This window comes from Aquarana catesbeiana, linkage group LG09 (genome assembly GCF_042186555.1).
Source record: "Aquarana catesbeiana isolate 2022-GZ linkage group LG09, ASM4218655v1, whole genome shotgun sequence".
Classification (NCBI taxonomy): Eukaryota; Metazoa; Chordata; class Amphibia; order Anura; family Ranidae; genus Aquarana; species Aquarana catesbeiana.
In genome coordinates, this window is record NC_133332.1 from 217,301,432 (window position 1) to 217,321,550 (window position 20,119).

At 44.5% G+C, this 20,119-nt stretch overlaps 1 protein-coding gene across 1 annotated transcript in view; it reads left to right on the plus strand.

The window, feature by feature from the left end:
* ARRDC1 (arrestin domain containing 1) overlaps positions 1-20,119 on the plus strand; it is a 40,156-nt gene that overhangs the window by 13,705 nt on the left and 6,332 nt on the right. Inside the window, exons 4-7 of the mRNA XM_073600952.1 lie at positions 245-399; positions 3,135-3,317; positions 11,079-11,255; positions 18,513-18,927. Of these exons, the coding sequence (XP_073457053.1) occupies positions 245-399; positions 3,135-3,317; positions 11,079-11,255; positions 18,513-18,927 (930 nt within the window). The remainder of the gene's footprint in view (positions 1-244; positions 400-3,134; positions 3,318-11,078; positions 11,256-18,512; positions 18,928-20,119) is intronic.

Below are 20,119 nucleotides of genomic sequence, written 5' to 3' on the forward strand. Positions count from 1 at the left end.
GCGAGTGTGGACAAGGGGGAGAGTAGCAGGAGTGGGGGTGTGGGGCCCACTGATGCAGCCATGAGCTTGTTTAGAACTCTTCAGACTCTAGACATACTGTATGTCCAGATAGCTGAAGGAGTTAAAGAAATGCCACAGGTTCTTTTTTTTTTTTTTTAATTGTAATGCGCAACCATAATATATAAAAATGACACCCTCTCCTGTACTGTACACCATAGGTTCATCTTCATGTCATTTTTTTCAGCTTCAGCACCGACATCCTTTGAGGGGCCGTTTGGTAAGGTGACCCATCAGGTGAAGGCAGTTATAGAAACACGGAAGCTGTCCAAAGATTACAAATCCAGTAAACTTTTCTACATCCTGCGACCCCTGGACCTAAATGAAATCCCTGATATAGATGTAAGTTTGTATACCTATTTCAAGGGTTAGCTCAACCAAAACAGATATGTTGGTCATTAGACACTGGTGGGTTGAATTTTCTTAGATTTTTCTGTAGCTTAGGAAGGCCATAAATGGTGCAAATTTCTTTCCTGCCACAGGTGGCAGGAAAGAAATTTGCACGATTCCCCCATCAACACAGACCGTGCCGACAGAGGAATCGGCAATTGTCTTCTCCTGGCGGTGAGTGCAAGCGATTCCCCGCCAGTAGAAGACCGTGATTATCACTAGAGGTCATAACAGCCGCTTGTGAACGCAAGAGAATCCGGCAGGCTGGTTGTACCCGAGTTGATTGAACGATCAACTTGGTACATTCAGCCTGCTCATTAACGTTCCAATCTTGGCTGGTTCCTGCTGAACCGGCTGAGAATCGAACCGTGTATGGCCAGCTTTAGAGACCCCAATAAGGATTCTCCAGTAAATGAATACATTAAAGTGTAAGTTCACCTTTATAGAAAAATCTGTAAGGTGGACTTGCACAGGACCCCCTCCTCAACCCCCAACCCCCCCACACTCCCCCTGACCTGCAGCACAGTGATCTCCGGTTATAAGCCCTGCTATAGCTGCCTCACCAGTCTGGGGCTTAGAAATCCCTGCAGCTTAATCTCCTAAATGTACCCAGTCAGGAGGGACGTTTAGGAGCATTCTGATTGGTTGGTGCCATCACATGGGCGGTTCTGACCAATCAGAACCCATGTAGCATGTCCTCTCAGTGGGGAAGATGACGCATGAATGCTGAGGGGGTTTCTAAGCCCCAGACCGGTGAGGCAGCTGTAGCAGGGCTTGGAACGGGAGATCGCCATGCTGTAGGTCAGGTCGGGACCTTGGGGGGGGGGGGGGGGGGTGGAGGAGGGGGTCCTGTGTAAGTTCACCTTACAGATTTTTCTGTAAAGGTGAACTTGCCCTTTTAAGCACCAAATGTGAGATGTAGCTGTTGTCGTCGTTGTTGTTTGTTGTGTTTTTTTTTTTTGAAACTGTTAAATCATTTGGTTTAATTCTGCTTGAAACTCTAGCTGTAGCAGAGATTCAAACGTGTACAGTATATACAAAGCGATAGTTGAACATCTGTTGATCATGGGTTGATACAGATACAGAGCTGATACAGAGTAGGCAAACTGTCTCATTACTGGCATGCCTTGTGCATCTGTGATGTCTGATCTTTGACATATCTAAACCCAAAAGCAAAAATGTATTGTATTTGCAGTTTACCAGTCCTTAGATGTAGCTGTATTGGATTTTCCCTTTAGTCCTTGTCAGCTTACTTTAACAGACCAAACTGTCCCGCAAAAGTGTCAGTAATGGGATTGGGACAAACCATTGATCACTAACAGGGATGTTTACAATCAGGACAGGACTTGGGGTGGTGGGGGCCCCTGGGCTTGAGTCATTTTCGGGCCCTACCTTCTATACATATGCACAGCTCCATAAAACAGAAATAGAAAAGGACAAGGTGCGCCAGACTTAGTGCAGTATTAAAGAACTTCTGTTTGGACGAGATAAAACAGCCAAATGGCTACTCACAAAAGTAGATAATATATAAGCGTATAAGTGGGGGATACTGTACTGGTATTCGTCCTGGGTCCACGATTAATAAAAGCAATAAAAATGGATAAAATGATAATTACCGTATTTATCGGCGTATAACACGCACCCCGAGTTTAGGAGGGAATTTTAAGGAGAAAACTTTTAGGAGGGAAGTTTAAGGAAAAAACTTACATTTAAATGCCCATCAATGCAGCCTTGTCGGTGTCATTGCAGCCTTGTCAGTGTAGCCTTTCAGTTTAAAAATGGCGCTGCCGAGATACAAGCCCAATGGAAAGTCCGGCCCTGGTTACAATGGTCATATTTTAATTACGTAAAATCTTTTTATCCCAAAAAGAAACAAATTGTTGTAACTATTTAAAAAAAAAAAATTGTTAGCTGGAGTTTTTAATTTTGTTAATAAAGTTCATTTGAATTTGCTAGTGCATCTAGCATTGCCCTGTCCTCAGACTGACAATCCTGCTGTTCAAATTGTCCCCATTGCTTCTCTATAGAGTGGAAACACCATAAGACAGGGCGGATTAGGTGACCATAAAGGAAAAAAGCCTGAAGCGGCAAACTAATTCAGATACCACATTTTAGGATTGAAAAGTAAAACTAAAAAAAAAAAAATTTTTGCAAGTTTTGGGTAGCGTGGAGAGGGATTAGAAACACCTATTAGGTTAGTATTGCTCTCTGTGACCCCCTCGGGGAGATACACCTTCCTCTATTTGTCCTGTTTTACCATTATCATTGAAGGTGAAAGTTCCAAATTTTGGGTTGTCCCCAGAAAAGTATTAGAGGGGAAATCTTCCAATGGGGCACTAGTTCAAGTGACTTGGGGGGCTGGGGGCAAATGGATTCCCCTATTCTGCAGGGACTACCTCACTTCCTGTTTGGCTAAGTGACAGGAAGTGAAGGTAAATCTCCCCTCATGGGGCACAGATGGCAGGGGTTATACCCCATCATTGCTCTATGCAAAATGAAAAAAAAAAAAATTTTGCTATTCGCTGTAGTTTAAGCTAAAAAGAAAAGGGATGAACACATTTTATATAAAGTTTGACTTATCAGAGACAACTTGTTCTACCATGGCATAGACTTTTTCTGAGGAGTCATGAAGGAGTCGTCAAACATTCAGTTTAATTTGACTTTATCCCTCTCTTCTCTTCTTCCAGCAACTCAGTTGCGCTACGGCCACCAAGAAGTTTAATTACAAGCTGGTGAAATCGGGGCAGCTGCTGCTCAGTGTGACCTCTGACCTGCGGGGCTATATAGTGGGACAAGCTATCAAAATTCACACAGATGTGGAAAACAAGTCCGGTCGGGACACGGGGGCCATCGTGGCATCTCTTATCCAGGTGAGCGTGGTAGGAGCTGCTTCAAAAAATGTGCTGATTTTATCTTTTTTTCTTTTTTTTTTCATTTCCAGTTTGGATACTAGGGGAATTGGTGAAGGGAAATCTCTCCAACCAGGGCAGCAAAAAGAAAAAAGGGATTGTAGATCTATACTTTAACATTTTTAAAGTGGTGCTAAAGGTTTTTTACCTTCATGCATTCTAAGCATAAAGATAAAAAAAAAAAAAAAAAACCTGTGTGCAAAAAAAATTAAAGTTACGTACCGGTAACGTCTTTTCCTGTAGTCTTTCAGGACAGCCACTATTGAGAGAGAGTCTCCTCCTCTTCCTGTAGGAAACACTGCGCCAGCCCATAAAACTCTCACTTCCCCTGCCAGACCTCAGTATTTACAAGATCACCTCCGGTCAGCTGGGGAGACACAAGAACACATTAATAACATACCATTCAATATCATTATCATATTGCGTTCTGGTCTTAAATAAGACCCCCCCAAGCTTAGGGTGGGTAACTAGGGCTGTCCTGTAAGACTACAGGAAAAGACGTTACCGGTACGTAATTTTAATTTTCCCTTTACGTCATTCAGGACAGCCACTATTGAGAGGATAATCGAGCATTTACCAATTAGGGTGGGACTACAGCTTGCAGAACTTTTCGCCCAAAAGCCTGCTCACCTGCCGCCACCAGGTCCACTCTGTAATGCTTAACGAAAGTGGAGTAGCTGGACCATGTCGCTGCCTTGCATATTTGCTCTGGCGTTGCTCCAGCCTTCTCTGCCTGGGAAGTTGCCACGGCTCTGGTAGAGTGTGCCTTTATGCCCATAGGAATCTCTTTCCCTGCTAGAGAATATGCCTGCCCAATAGCTAATCTAAGCCATCTGGCAATCGTGCGTCGAGACGCTCTGAGTCCTTTTCTGGACCCGGAAAATAAAATAAATAGAGAATCAGACTTTCTTATTGTTTTAGTCATCTCTAAGTATTGTAGGATACACCTCCTTACATCTAAGAAATGAAATTTCAGTTCCCCTTCTCCAGCATGATTGGGACAAAATGAAGGTAGGACTATTTCCTGGCTTCTGTGAAAGCCTGATGCCACTTTAGGCAAAAATGCTGGATCAGTCTTAAGGACTATTCTATCTGGCAAAATAACGCAAAAAGGAGGTCCAATTGATAACGCCTCAATTTCACTGACTCTCCTGGCAGTTGTCACTGCCACTAAAAATGCTGTTTTTAAGGTTAACTCTTTTAACAGACATTTGTCCAAGGGCTCAAAGGGAATTCCTGTTAGGCTTTGCAACACTAAAGATAGATCCCACCCGGGAAAGGGGGGACCTCGGACAGGTCTCTGCCTGGACAGTGCCCTAAAGAACCTGACCACCCATGGATTGGTGGCTAAAGATTTCTCTAAATAAGCACTAAGTGCTGACACCTGGCTTTTAAGGGTACCTACGGATAACCCTTTGTCTGCTCCACACTGTAGGAACTCCAAAACAGCCATGGGGCTCTGCGCCGAGAAGGAGTTTTCAGTGCACCACTTGTTGAAAAGGAGCCAGACCTTTTTATAAATATGACGCGTCTCCTCTTTTCTACTGTTGAGAAGGGTGGATATTAATTTCTGAGAAAATCCCTTAGATTTTAATATACTCTCTTCAGTAGCCAGGCCGCTAATTTCCACTGGTGTACCTGTGGACAGAGGATTGGACCCTGTGAGAGAAGATCCTCCTGAGGTGGAAGGAATAGGGGCGGTTCCACCGCTAACTGACTGAGAATTGAAAACCATGCCCTTTTCGGCCAATGTGGAGCTACTAGAATGAGGGAGGTGTTCTCTAGTTGGAACTTCCGCAGAACCGCCGGTAATAACACCGGAGGGGGGAAGGCATAGCATGTCCTGAAATGCCAATTCTGTGTTAATGCGTCCACCCCCAGTGCTCCTTCTCCTGCGTTTAGGGAGAAAAAACGGGATTTTCGCATTGTCTCTTGAAGCGAAAAGATCCACTTCCGGGGGTCCCCATTTCTCGGATATGAGATTGAAAACCTCCTGGTTGAGGGCCCAATCTCCCTCTCTCAGCCTCCTCCGGCTGAGAAAGTCCGCTATAACGTTCCTTTCTCCTCTCAGAAACACAGCTGAGAGTGAGAGAGTGTTGGTCTCGGCCCAATTTAGGATGTCTGTTGCTAAGGCCAGGAGACTTCCGCTTCTGGTGCCACCCTGTTTGTTTATATAGGCTACGGTAGAAGAATTGTCTGACCGTACCTGTATATGGTGGCCCTGAAGCTCTTTTTTGAAAAACCTGAGGGCCAGGCCGACCGCCCTCAGCTCCTTCCAATTGGACGATCTTTTTAGTTCGTCTCCCCTCCATACGCCCTGCGCTAGAAGGGATCCCAGATGCGCCCCCCAGCCCTTGCCGCTTGCGTCCGTGGTTACTATCCGTGAAACTGGAATAAGCCACAGACGTCCCTGCGACAAGTTCGCTTCCTTCCTCCACCACCAAAGAGATCTCTTTAATCGATGGGGAATTTGTACTAAGGTGTCTAGATCCTTCTGACTGTGGTCCCATACCCTCAGTACGTATGACTGCAGGGGACGAAAGTGTAATCCTGCCCACTGCACTGCTGGGAGAGTAGAGGTCAGCAGACCTAGTGTTGACATTAAGGACCTTTTGGACACCCGATGGTTGCACTGGAGAGATAAAACTGCTCTGTCCAGTTTTAGAATTTTTTCTCTTGGAAGAAAAACTTTCAAGAGTGTCGAGTCTAGCAGGTATCCTAGGTACATAATGCGCTGTGAAGGAATGAGACTGGACTTGTCTAAGTTCAGGAGCCATCCTAATCCTGTCAGTACCTTTTTTGTCAGGTCGAGGTCCCTGAGCAATTTCTCTGGGGATACTGCAAAAAGGAGCAGGTCGTCTAGATAGGCTATAACTGACACACCCTGCAGTCGCAGGAAGGCCATGGCCTCTGCCAGGATTTTGGTAAATATTCGGGGCGAGGAGGATAGCCCGAAGGGCAGAGCCTGGAATTGTAGGTGCAGTATTGCGTCGCCCAGGTTTATTGCTAAACGGAGAAACCTCTGAGAGGTTTCTGCAATAGGGACGTGCAAATACGCGTCTCTGAGGTCCAGAGACACCATAAAACAATTCTGCGGTAACAGAGCCCTGACCGTAAAAATTGACTCCATACGGAATCTTTTGTAACAAATTGACTTGTTTAAGGGCTTTAAGTTCAGAATCAATCTGAATTTTCCTGAGGGTTTTTTTTACCATAAATACATGGGAATAAACCCCCTCTCCTTCCTCCCCCTTGGGTACTCTGCAAACTACATCTTGTAGTTCTAGCTCCTTCAGAGCATCTAACAAGGCCTTGGTTTTTGTCGTGCAGCTGGAAAGCTGCGTGACAAGGAACCTTTGTGAGGGGGGCCTTGTGAATTCCAAGAGATACCCCCTTCTTATGATCCCTAGGATGAACCGATTGGGGGAAATGATCTCCCACTGTGGAAGGAAGGCCCCCAGTCTTCCTCCCACCGCTTTTAGAGAGTCATTGATCTTTCTGGGCTTTTTCAGGAGGGCGAAAAATCGCCCCTCCTCTACCCTTACCTCTTTGGCCCCAGGTTTTCTTCTGTCCCCCCTGTTTAGGGGCTTCCCTGCGCTTTTGCGGACGAAACCCCCTCTTTCTCTGTGTAGGGGTCTTTCGTTTGAGTGGGAAGGACTTCTTTTTGTCTGCTGTCCGGTCTAGGACTGTATCTAACCCAGGACCAAATAGTAGGTCACCTGTCAGGGGTATCCCACATAACTTGACCTTAGAGGCGGCGTCGCCCGGCCAAGTCTTCAGCCAGAGGGCCCTCCTGGCCGAGTTAGCCAGGGCCGCTGATCTGGCTGACATACGGACTGACTCTGCCGAGGCGTCTGCTATGTATGCGATGCCTCGCAGAATCGTGGGGAAAGACGCTAGGATAGTCTCTTTAGCTGTGCCAGCCTCAATATGCTCCTGAATCTGGAAAAGCCAATGTTCTAAATTGCGGGCTACCACAGTAACAGCCATTTCTGGTTTTAAGTTACCGACTGTCGAGTCCCACGTCTTTTTCAGTAGTGAGTCTATCCTTTTGTCCATGACGTCTGATAAGGCCCCCATGTCCTCAAACGCCAGGTCTGTGTGCCTAGAGACCTGAGAGAAAGCTGCACCCAGTTTGGGATTTTTATTCCAAATGGACGCTGGATCCTCAGAAAACGGAAATCTTCTCTTAAGGGAACTAGAGAAGAAGGGCTTTCTTTCCGGATCCTGCCACTCTTTTTTAATCGTCTCCACCAGAACCTTGTGTACTGGAAAAACTTTTCTCTTTTGATCTCCTAAGCCCTTGTACCATAAGGTCATGGAGTGAGAGGGGTTTTTTATCCTCGTGTATACCGAGGGTTGTATATATTGCCCCTAGGAGATCTTCCACCTCCTCTAGGGACAACTTATACCTGGAGATTTTCCTGGACTCCCTGTCCTGGTCCTCTCCCTCTGATTCCTCATGGGAGTCAGAAGTGCCACTGTCTGGTTGCCTAAGCTCCACCCCGGAAGGGCCTGCAGCCTCTTCTGCCGTAGCCATACTAGTGGATCTGGCAGGAGCCTAGCCCTGAGCATGAGGCGGGGTTGAATCCTGCTGAATGGGATTAAGGGGAAGCTGAAACTTCTCAAAAAGCGTTTTAAAGGATGAAAAAGTGGATGACAGCTCCTTTACAGAGGCTGCCAAGCCGGACTGCTGTTCAGAGTCCCTTTCCTTGACCAGGGAATCTATGCATTCCTTACACAGAACCTTGGTCCAAGCTTCCCCTAAACTGTCCCTACAAGAGGCACATTTCTTTTTAGAGACATGAGTGGACTTTGTCTTTTCTGTGGATTTCTGAAATTACATACAGAAAGCACATTACATTCAGCAATTTTTTAACAGAAACAACCCTGGGGGTGTACCCGACCCACCTGTAGGGATCCGAGTCACCCCCACCCCCTGACCACCCAGGGGGTCTGTCCCCCCCTAAGTAAGGAACCGTACATGGGGGGGGGGGGGGGACAATCCTAGGTAGAGAGGACCCCTCCCCAGGGAACTCTTACCTTCGGAAGGCTGGAGCTAGTGTCCGTATGAGCTGCAGCATCTGCCTCAGACATGACTGCAGGTGGTTGCCTGTGTAGAGTCTCACACTGTTTGTACGTGTAAACCGACTCCTCCAGCCTGAGCCCGGCCCCCTATCAGCACCGCGACCCGGAACCGGAAGTCGCGGGTTAAAGGTAGACATCCGCCCTCCGCCGGAAATGACGTCGCCCGGCCCGTTCGTTCCAAACAAAAAAATGCGGCCTGCACAGCGTACAGGGAGAGCGGAGTGTCCTCCTTGCTGCAGCCCTGTGGACGCGATAGGGGGCCCCCACAGCCTGATGCCACGCTTGACAAGGAAGGGGTGGCTGCTGTTTTGCGGGTATGTACCGCCTATCCACTGCTTGGAAGCCCCTGCTCCCCTGGGGATGTTTTGAAAGAGGCCACAATCTCCCTGATTGTATCAGCCTGGTTCCCTGCACAGTGTCTCCCCTCCGGAGGAAACACTATTAACTGAGGTCTGGCAGGGGAAGTGAGAGTTTTATGGGCTCTGGCGCAGTGTTTCCTACAGGAAGAGGAGGAGACTCTCTCTCAATAGTGGCTGTCCTGAATGAGAGAACCCAATGTTTGTGTTTTCATTCATACATCATACATAAAAAAAAAAAAAAAAAAATTCTTACCTTTTTATAGGTGTTGAAGGCTAACTTTTATTAACAACTTCAGTGAGAGCCTGTCCCAGTAGAATGGATGAGGACAGGATGAACTCCCTCTCATTAACATACTTTGGAGAAGCCTGACCTCTAATTTTATAACCCTTTGTTAGGACAGTCAGTGTTCTAATCTAGTTTACAACAAAGAGATCTGCCAATACAGTACAGACAGGGTTAAACATGGCAAACGCAGCTCTCCAGACCCTCATAAGCAAAGATAACTAAGTAGGCTTTTGCCTTGCTGTAGTTGGCAGAAAAGAGCATCTAAAAATGTAAGCTGCACCTTAATTTTTTTTTTTTCTTTTGAGTTCTGCAATGTGAATGGAGGCATATAACAAACCTAAAGTAGGTGTTATGCCAGCTTGGCTTCAAAAGTGGTAATACACTTTAAAGGTACGTTTTTGGTAAAACTAGAAAGGTGCTCCTGGAAGTCCATCTTATCTGATGAGAAGCTCAGTTTTTTTTTTTCACCCAGGCACTGCTGTAGTATACCGGTCCACCCCCTCCCTTCTCTCCATAATTTGGTGATCCTGGCTTGCACCTTCTTGCTGGAACACACTCCATGCTGCCTCGTGCAAACAGAAACCCTATATAAAAAAATTCAAGTGGGCCCTTGTTTATTCTGAAGGGTAGTACACAGAATTTGGATCAGGATCTGCTGAGCCAATTCTGATTTTTAGCTCAGTAGCAGTGTGTGCTGCATAGCATAGTAGCTCGCTGAGATATTTAGCTTGTCTTTAATTTTTTCTTTTGAGCACTACTCCTTATTTATGAAAAGTTACCAGTAGGGGGGCAAACCTCACCAGAAAAGCAGCTGCCCAGGCACACTCAGAACACTGATTGCATAACCAGTCCTGCTGAGCGACACTCACTGTTCAGCCAGACTAATGGGGCCAGAACATGGGAATGAGTAGTGGCTTTGGGGAAAAAAAAATCAACTGCCTTCGCTGTAGATAATGAATGGTGATAAAATTATGCCAGGTGTTTATTGCTGTATGTGGCCTTCACCTCCCTAATTATTATTTTATTTTTTATTTTTTTGGTGGCCAATGTCCTTGATACGGAAAATCTAAGTGTGTGTGTGTGAGAGAGAGAGAGCTCATCCACCCTGTCGTGGTGAACATTGTCACTGGGAATGAGAAGTGATGAGAATTCCAAAATTTGCAGTTGACATCAGAACAGGAAATTGGGGGAAATCCTCTTTTTATTGACTTCTATTGTAACTGCTGTCTTGGGGGGGGGGGGGGGGGGGGGTCTTCCCTCACTTTGGAGAGATACTTTAACTTTCTCTCCGGTCTCTGGGACAGGAAATGGAGATTAATCTCTCCAGGGGGACACGATGCAAAATTATCAAAACGAAAACCGACCGGGATTTTGACCTATTCCTACTTCAAAAGGAAGCAACTTTTTGGCTTTAGACATACTTTAGCCCTGGTTCACTTCATCGTGATTTCGAAGCCACCTGATCAGTGCGATTTTAATGTGCCGTTTCACTGCAGTTTGCGACTTCATTTAACAGAAGTCAATGTAAAGTCGGCGCGACATGGGTAGCAACAATTTGAATGGTTTCATTGCCGGCAATGAAATAGGACTTGTCAAGCTATTCTGATATGTCAAATAGCACGACAAATTGCACTGGTGTGAACCAGGGCTTAATGTATTTCCTTACCAAGAAAAAAACACTTTTGTAAGGAGAAATGTTTCAAGAGTTTTGTCAGTATTGGAAATACAAAATATGTAGATTGTATAGTCAGGGAGATCTTTTTTGATGGTCTCCTATTGCCCAGCTTTCTAAAGGGGTACTGCCAGTTGTCACTTGTAAGCCTCATTTAGCTTAGTGACCACTAACATTTTGGCAAAGAAAGACAAATGTGAAAATTCGTTTTCGTTTTTTTTTTTTCCGTTTTTTTTGGAGTTGTGGAGACTCGCACAAATTTCTTGTCATTTATTTTAATTATTTTTTTTTTTTCTTCCTCTTTCTTTTGAACTCAGAAAGTTGCCTACAGATCAAAGCGTTGTGTCTATGACCTGCGGACAATCGCAGAGGTTGAAGGGGCTCCGGTGAAGGCTTGGAAACACGCGGTATGGGACGAGCAGATCTTGGTGCCAGCTTTACCACAGTCCATCTTACAAGGCTGCAACCTCATCCAGATAGACTACTACCTCCAGGTGAGGTACAGCCTCTGCTATAAACACAGTTCAAACCGTTAATTGGCAGGCTGAATGTACCAAGTTAAATGATCAACTTTGGTACAACCAGCCTGCCGGATTCTTTTGTGATTATCACAAGCGGGTTCTATAGCCGCTAGCGATAATCACTGTCTACCGATGGGGGGGGGTTACCATCCCCCCCCTGCTGGAAGAAGACAATTGCTGATTCCCTTGTTGATGGGAAAGTCATGCAAATTTCTTTAGTTGGAGGAAAAATATTTGCCCCGTGTATGGCCTGCCTAAGAGCCCTTGCGTGATCTGTTTCTCCAATACATAACCCAACTGCCTAATGCCTAAAAAAAAAAACCCAAAAAAACCTCAGTATCATGTGTTTGATGTACAGTGTCAAAACTTCATCTAAATAAACCAGGGGTCTCAAACTGGCCGCCTTCCAGCTGTTGCTGGCTGTGGGAGTCATGTTTGTAACTGTCAGCCTTGCAATGCCTTTTGGGACTTGTAGTTTCGCAAACAGCTGGAGTACCACCAGTTTTGAGACCCCTGATATAGACTGTCCTATATTGTATAGTTTTAATTTCTAAAGGTGTGTGTTTTTTGTTTTGCTTTTTTCACTAAAAAGCTCCACCTTTTTATCATTAAAAAGAAGTTGTTGAATTCCAGTGAGGCAGCTTTGCCAGGGTTGTGATGTTTTGATTAGTCAGTTGCAGACAGGACGAACCAGTTGCTCGGGTCACTCAGTGACCACTGAGACTCTGTACCTTTTGGAGCAAGTCACATTGTTGGTATCGGACATTTTGCAAAAACTGTACAGGTCTCAAAATTTACATGATTGTGTAATCTGAGTTAGCATCTCAGTCCGAGAAGTACTAGATAACAATGGATGATGCCTGAGCAAAGATGGCACCTTCCTTCTGGTAGAAAAAAACCCTATGAAGGCATTTTAAGGGGAATACTATGATCTTTGTGAGAAGTAAGAACTACCTGTAAGTGGTAAACTTACACATTACTTAGCATGCATGTTTTTACTTTTCAACAATATATCTGATGCTAGGTCCACTATAACGAGGTATTCTATTTGTTTTATTTGTTTGTCAGCTATATTAACTCAAACCGGTTTGGCTGGTAATTATACCTCTAAAATGGGAACTGGTCTTTTTAAAGAGCATTGCGGCGTGTGACCAACATCTGCTGAACCCCCTCCTTTTTTTTTTTTTAAATAAAACTGGCACAAAATGAAGAGTTTCTTAGTCATTAGTGTCTGTGTCATGGATTGTGTTTTCTGCAAATGGGATTAAATAGAATTTGCGGAGGAACAAGCAGAACGCAGTTACACCGACATTCTGACCAAAGTCAAATTATCCGGCTGGGCTGTAATGAGATATCGAGTTATATTGACGTTGTCCTTCCTCCTCCGAGGTCAGCGGAACAAGATGTTCTAGACACACAATGGGAAGACACTTGTGTTCACCTGAAAATAGAGCCGCCTTTGTGCGTTCAGTATTGGCTTCCTGGCAAAAGTGCCGGGGTTTTCTTAAAGGGACATGCCTCATAAAATGTGGTGTTAATTAGGTCTAACCATGTATTTAAAGCACACTTGCTACTATCCCATAGTCCATTTTAAAAATCAGTTGCACCCTTTTGCGAGGATGTGACAGCTACTATTAACACCTTCCTGTGCGACCTATAGCAAAACGACAGCCGGGTGGGAGTTTCATTACACGTCATATGATGTATTTCAGAACAAGCCGCTCGTCCGGCGATAGGTGGTGCGGTGTTTCACTCGGACACACCGCATCTCCGATTACGGTAAAGAGCCTATGACGTAGGCTCTTTACTAATGTGATCAGCTGTGTCCAATCACAGCTGATCAGTGTAAATAGGAAGTTCCAGTTATCAGCATTCCTCTACTCGTGCTGACAGCGTGTGAGTAGAGGAGAGCCGATAAGTGGCTCCCCTGACGGTGGGGGGGGGGGGGGGGGGGTTGCATTGGTTATCAGTGCAGTCCTATCAGCGATGCCTGCCAGTGCCAATTGGTGTCGCCTCATCAGGGCACATCAGTGAAGGAGAAAAATTACTTATTTACAAAATTTTGTAACAAACTAAAACCTTTTTTTCTTCAAAATTTTCGGTCTTTTTTCATTTGTTTAGCAAAAAATAAACTCCTCCGTGGTTAATAAATACCACCAAAAAGCTCTATCCATCTCTAAAATGATAAAAATGTAGTTTAGGTACAGTGTTGCATGACTGCACAATTCAAAGTGTGACAGCGCTGAAAGCTGAAAATTGGCCTGGGCAGGAAGAGGGTGAAAGTGCCCAGTATTGAAGTGGTTAAACACTTGACTTGGGTTGACCTAAGTGGGTGTGCCGCCTCCACCTGAGGGAGAGACCCATCCGGAAATGCAAACAATCACTCGCTATACATCTGGTGAATGCAGCTACAGCTTGCATCCCTTCGCTCTGGAAGCAGACCGTCTCCAACTAAGGTCCTGTGTTATGCTAAAGTCAGACATCCTCCATATGGAGGAACTAAGTGCCATCCTAAACAATAGAAGACATTTTTAGGGAGTGTTTGAAGCCCTGCAGATACTTTACATGCACAGATGGTTCTCTGCAGGCTGTATCCCAGTCTGAGCCGGATAGTTCTCTGGGTCTCGGTCTATGGATTGAAGGTGCCAGTCACTACTTTGTCTATGGATTGAAGGTGGTGCCTGATCCCTGGAGGGTGATCCTCTGGCTTTTTGTTCGTCCCCTTTCCCCTTTCCTCCTCTCTTCTTTCTTGCCCACCCCACCCTTTCATTTAAACCAGCTACTCTTTTTACTGAGGAATTTACTGACCTTTTGTCCTTTCGTCCTTTCTGTGAGCATGACCATGTTGTTGCTACACTAAAGCCTAGCACACAACCGGCAGGGTTGAAGGAAGTAAAAAACTGACAGCTCAGGTCGGAGCCACTGTACAAACTATCCGATGTCAGTACAGCTGTGTGTCGGCCCCCATTCCCCCCCCCCACCAGAACACTCCGGTTAGCGCTCTAACTGCTGAGAGAGCTGGTTGGGTGCCGATCGGCAGACCTTTTTCGTCATGCCCCTTCGACAGAAGCCGGCCAAACAGTCCGTTTCTGTCAGACCAACTGTAGTAGACACGGGCCGAATGTCGGCCAATTTCTATTGAACCGGCCTATGCTGCCCAGCATTCAGCCTGTGTGTACTAGGCTTAAGGCCTGCCATACATGGTGCAAATTTTTCCTGCAATCACGAGAAGACCTGATAATCACCATCTTCTCGGGAGATTTCATTAGCGGCTATAGCAGCTGCTACCAATAATCGCAAGAGAATCCAGCAGGCTAGTTGTACCCAAGCTGATCGCTCTACAACTTGGTTCGAATCTCGCTCAGTTCAGCAGAAATTCGAACAGTGTATGGCCGGCCTTCGACTTCAGTCATCTCCTTGAAGCTAGATCATATTTCTCCACTATCTTTTTCTTGTGTTATACAAAAACCTTCTATGACAAGTTTTTTTTTTAGATTTTTTGCTTTTCCTGGGCTAGATTGAGCACTGTACATTAGGCATGCCTAGCTAGTCCTACGGTGCAGATTTACCATTTATGCTGCTGCATTTGAGAGCCATGATTTGCTTTGTTTTATTTTTCTTTTTGATCCGTTTTACACCCTGTAGGACTATTCCTTCATTTTGCTTATCTACAGTGCCTTGAAAAAGTATTCACACCCCTTGAAATTTTCCACATTTTGTCATGTTACAACCAAAAATGTAAATGTATTTTATTGGGATTTTATATGATAGACCAACACAAAGTGGCACATACTTGTGAAGTGTAATGCCCTGTACACACGGTCGGACATTGATCGGACATTCCGACAACAAAATCCATGGATTTTTTCCGAGGGATGTTGGCTCAAACTTGTCTTGCACACACACGGTCGCACAAAGTTGTCAGAAAATTCGATCGTTCTGAACGCGGTAACATAAAACACGTACGTCGGGACTATAAATGGGGCAGTAGCCAATAGCTTTCGTCTCTTAATTTATTCTGAGCACGCGTGGCACTTTGTGCATCGGAATTGTGTACACACGGTCAAAATTTACGCGAACGGATTTTGTTGTCAGAAAATTTTATAGCCTGCTCTCAAACTTTGTGTGTCAGAAATTCTGACGGAAAAAGTCCGATGGAGCCCACATACGATCGGAATTTCCGACAACACAATCCGATCGCACATTTTCTGTGTGTACAGGGCATAAGGAAAATTGGTGATGTCTCTACCAGCTTTGCACATCTAGAGTGACATTTTTGACCATTTATAGCTCAAGCTCTGTCAGATTGGATGGGGAGCGCCTGTGAACAGCAATTTTCAAGTCTTGTCACAGATTCTCAATTGGATTTAGGTCTGGACTTTGACTGGGCCATTCTAACACATGAATATGCTTTGATCTAAACCAGGTGTCTCCAAAGTTTGGCCCTCCAGTTGTTCTGGAACAACAATTCCCTTCAAGCCTAGTCATGTCTGTGAATGTCAGAGTATTACAATGCCTCATAGTATATGTAGTTCTGCAACAGCTGGAGAGCCGTAGTTTGGAGATCCCTGATCCATTCCAATGTAGCTCGGCTGGTTGTTTGGGGTCGTTCACCTGCTGAAAGGTGTACCTCATCCCCAGTCAAGTCTTTTGCAGATTGTATTTGGCTCCATCCATCTTCTCATCAACTATGACCAGCTTCCCTGCTGAAGAAAAGCATCCGCATGGTGTGTTCAGGGTGATGTACAGTGTTAGTTTTCCACCACACATAGTGTTTTGCTTTTAGGCCAAAAAGTTCAATTTTGGTCTCATCTGACCAGAGCACCTTCTTCAACATGTTTGCTGTGTCCTCCACATGGTTTCTCGCAATCTGCAAACAGGACTTCTTATGGCTTTCTTTCAACAATGGCTTTCTTCTTGCTACTCCTTCCGTAAAGACCAGATTTGTAGAGTGCACGACTAATAGTTGTCCTGTGGACAGATTCTCCCACCTAAGCTGTGGATCTCTGCAGCTCCTCCAGAGTTACCATGGACCTCTTGTCTGCTTCTCTGATTAATGCGCTCCTTGCCCGGCCTGTCAGTTTAGGTGGAAGTCCAATGTCTCGTTAGGTTTGCAGTTGTGCCATACTCTTTCTATTTTCGGATGATGGATTGAACAGTGATCCCTGAGATGTTTAAAGCTTGGGGTTTTTTTTTTTTATAACCTAACTCTGCTTTAAAACGTCTCCACAATAATATCCCTGACCTGTCTGGTGTGTTCCTTGGCCTTCATGATGCTGTTTGTTCACAAAGATTCTCTAACAAATCTCTGAGGGCTTTACAAAACAGCTGTATTTATACTGAGATTAAATTTACACACAGGTGGACTCTATTTACTAATTAAGTGACTTCTGAAGGCAAGTTGTTCCAATAGATTTTATTTAGGGGTATCAGAGTAAAGGGGGCTGAATACAAATGCGCGTCACACTTTTCAGATATTTATTTGTAAAAAAATTTGAAAACCATTTATCATTTTCCTTCCACTTCACAATTATGTGCCACTTTGTGTTGGTCTATTGTATAAAATCTCAATAAAATACATTTACGTTTTTGGTTGTAACATGACGACAAAATGTGGAAAACTTCAAGGTGTATGAATACTTTTTCAGGGCACTGTGTGTTAAGCCATTGTAACATTGACACAATAGTTATTGCTCGTACTACTACATTCTTGTTCAATACTATGTAACATGTATAGTCATCAATAAAGACTGAATTAAAAAAAAAAAAGTCAGTTGGTGCATCTAGTGTCTTGGTAGCCTTTCTAGCTGCAGGAGTCAGATGCTTGGTGCCGCCATGACGGTGACAACAGGTCAGTAGATGACCTCCCTATAGTACTACTTGCTTGGAAGTGGCAGTTTGCCTGGGCAGTGATCTTGGCATATGGGCTAAGCTTGGTGCAGGAGAGAAAAAGTAATCAGAAAAAAAAGTTTTAATAAGGGTCACCTCAAAGTGGACCTGTGAATTTCTATACAATTAATTATAGTACCTAAAGCAAATCGAGGGCCTTTCTATTCCTTGCCCTACATGCCCTGTAAATGTGTGTTTGTTTTTGTTTTTGTTTTTGTTTTTTTTTTGTTTTGCAAGTGAGAATAAAACCAATGTAAAATAATGGCCCTAACCTGTAACTTATCCCTAACCTATTCTCAACACTTTCGCTTTACCTTTTTGAAAGGGAACCTGTGCTTTCTCCAATTCCCTGAAAAGCAACAAGTTTGATTTGAATTCCTAGCCCTCTCCTACATTCACCCGTCTTTTGCTCCTCTGCTTGGTGATGGGAGTGAAGAGAAGTACCCAGTACACTCCCAGTATGGGGTTCATGTATTTCCTTTCCATTAGTGCTTGGCCCATCTCTGTCACATGGAGGTAGCTGGAGAGTCCTTAGCGCTCACTGATGGTGATCTTGGCGGTAAATGGAGCAGCAGGGTCAAAGCAAACGTTCACTTTGAAATTAACCTCAAGCATACCTATTAACAGTAAAGAGAACCAGTCAGAAAAGGGCATATGTTGGGTAAGTCTTCCTAAATATACTAAATTATAAAAGATTAACAATTGACCTCTAGCTTTTTTTACTTTGAAGTATTTAGCTTGAGTGTTTCCCAGATCCAGAGTGTGCAATTTGTAAGGTCAGGCATTTGACATGTCGGCAACAATTAGCCATCTGACTCTTTCTAGGTTGCAGCCAGGGACTTTCCATGGCTTCAGATAGCCATAAAGACAAGTCTCATGCATATCTTGGGGTCGCCATACATGGATTGTCTTCTTTCAATTAGCTGGAAGGCTGGTTGAAAAAACAAAAAAACAAAGCAATGGATTCCCTCTTTCACACAAGTGTGGTGATTGGAGGAATCTGTGCCATTGTATTCTGAAAGAGGAGACTCTTTTAGACCGCTGTCAGAATACATTGATTGGCGGCACAGCCAACTGGCTCAGCCTCTGATCAAATTTAAAGTTTTTCCATCAATCCCATTCAAGAGACGTTGATCATTAAATCGACTTCTGTCGAGCAGGAACAGCCATAGATGGATCGAACTTTGGCCGATTTTTTTGCAGAACCAACCAAATTTCAACCCATCTATGGCCAGTTCTGTTATAGTAGCTTATTTTATGTAACCAATATTTTTAAAGTGGTAGTTGAGCTTTTTTGTACATGATCTGAACCAGGATTACATCTACTTCTTTCCCATCTAGGTAACAGTAAAAAATCCAGAGGTGTCGGTGACATTACCCATCTACATTGGAAATATACCGGTCAGTCAAGCTCGCTTAGGACTGAGACATTCTATATCACAGGTGCCAGCTCCTGTCGTCCCCTCAGCGCCCCCTGCTGATGATGACCAGTGCGGCAGCACCCAGCCAATGGACAATGTGTCTATCCCCACCAAGTGCCACTCCCAGCAGCAAGCAAATGCCCCATTCTGCTATGCATCTGAGCTGAACTTTCCGAACGCACAGATGGAAAATCTAGGCTCCCCCTCGCACCCAACTCTTTGCTTATCCACAGGGTCCACAATCCCTTATTATGCTGAGGGAGCAGTCGTTCCGGTGCCGACAGCTGGCTCACTTATTCTACCCCCTGAGTACAGCACATGGGGTTATCCTTATGGTAAGTGTTCTTTTAACTCTCAGAAATTATATTTGGAGCGTTGTATGGTGGAATTATTGATTTCTAGCTACAGAGTTGTTGCATTTCCAAACCACCATTTAAAATACTAAACCCATGGCATAATCCACTGTCAGGACAGCGCTAATTGGTGCTGTGCTGATCACATGCACTCTTCCAACAAAAAAAACAGATACAGAGCGCATGCTATGATCTAACACACAGCATGTGCAGACTTGCCACCGCTGCTCTGTACGAATGGCAGATGGTTTGGGGACAGTATAAGAAAGGGAGGATCAGAGAAGATGGGATCAAACAGCCTTTGTACACAAATGTGGAGGATTAACCCCTTAGGTTCCACAGTGAGTACAACAAGGATGCTTTCATGCATATACACACTTATTTTAGTATTGTGGGTTTAGTAACCCTTTAAAGGGCAAATCCAGGAATTGGACAGAAAAAACAACCCTTGTAGTGGGGCTTCCCCACTACAAGGGTTAAATGCGTATGTCTAGGGAGATGAAAGGGCAGTAACATTTGCCTTACCCCAGCTCTGGCTAGCTCCAGTGCTATGGGCTGTGAGCTGTCCCTTGACATCACATACAGTGCAGGGCTATTAATCCTGTTTTGTAAGTGGAGAGGTCAGGTGTGTGACTGCGGTTAGGATGCCGTACAGAAAAAACTTCACAGAATTAGTCACACTGCTGGAGCAGGGGGTAGGGTGGTAAGTATTACTCCTTATTCCTGCACCCTTAGACTTAACAAGCTGCAGTTAATTACCACAGTTGGACTCTAAGCGTAATAAAGAATTGCATTAAAGGATGTCAAAAACCAACTGTAAGAGCGGCAAGGATGTGGAATTCCCTTCCACAGGCGGTGGTCTCAGCGGGCACATCGATAGTTTCAAGAAACTATTAGGCACCTGAACGATCGCAACATACAAGGATATACAATGTAATACTGACATAATCACACCCTGGTTGACTTTTTTCAACCTCATCTACTATGTAACTGCTCGATAATATTAAAAGCCTATCTAAGTATATCTAAAGCCTAAACCGATTTTTTTTTTTTTTTTTTTGTTTTTTTATCTAATTTTTGCTTTTGGACCTGGATAGGAGGTTTGCCTTGATTTCCTGTCTAGGACACATGAGTAAATAAGTGAAAAAGCCTACCGACAGTTTTCACCACTACA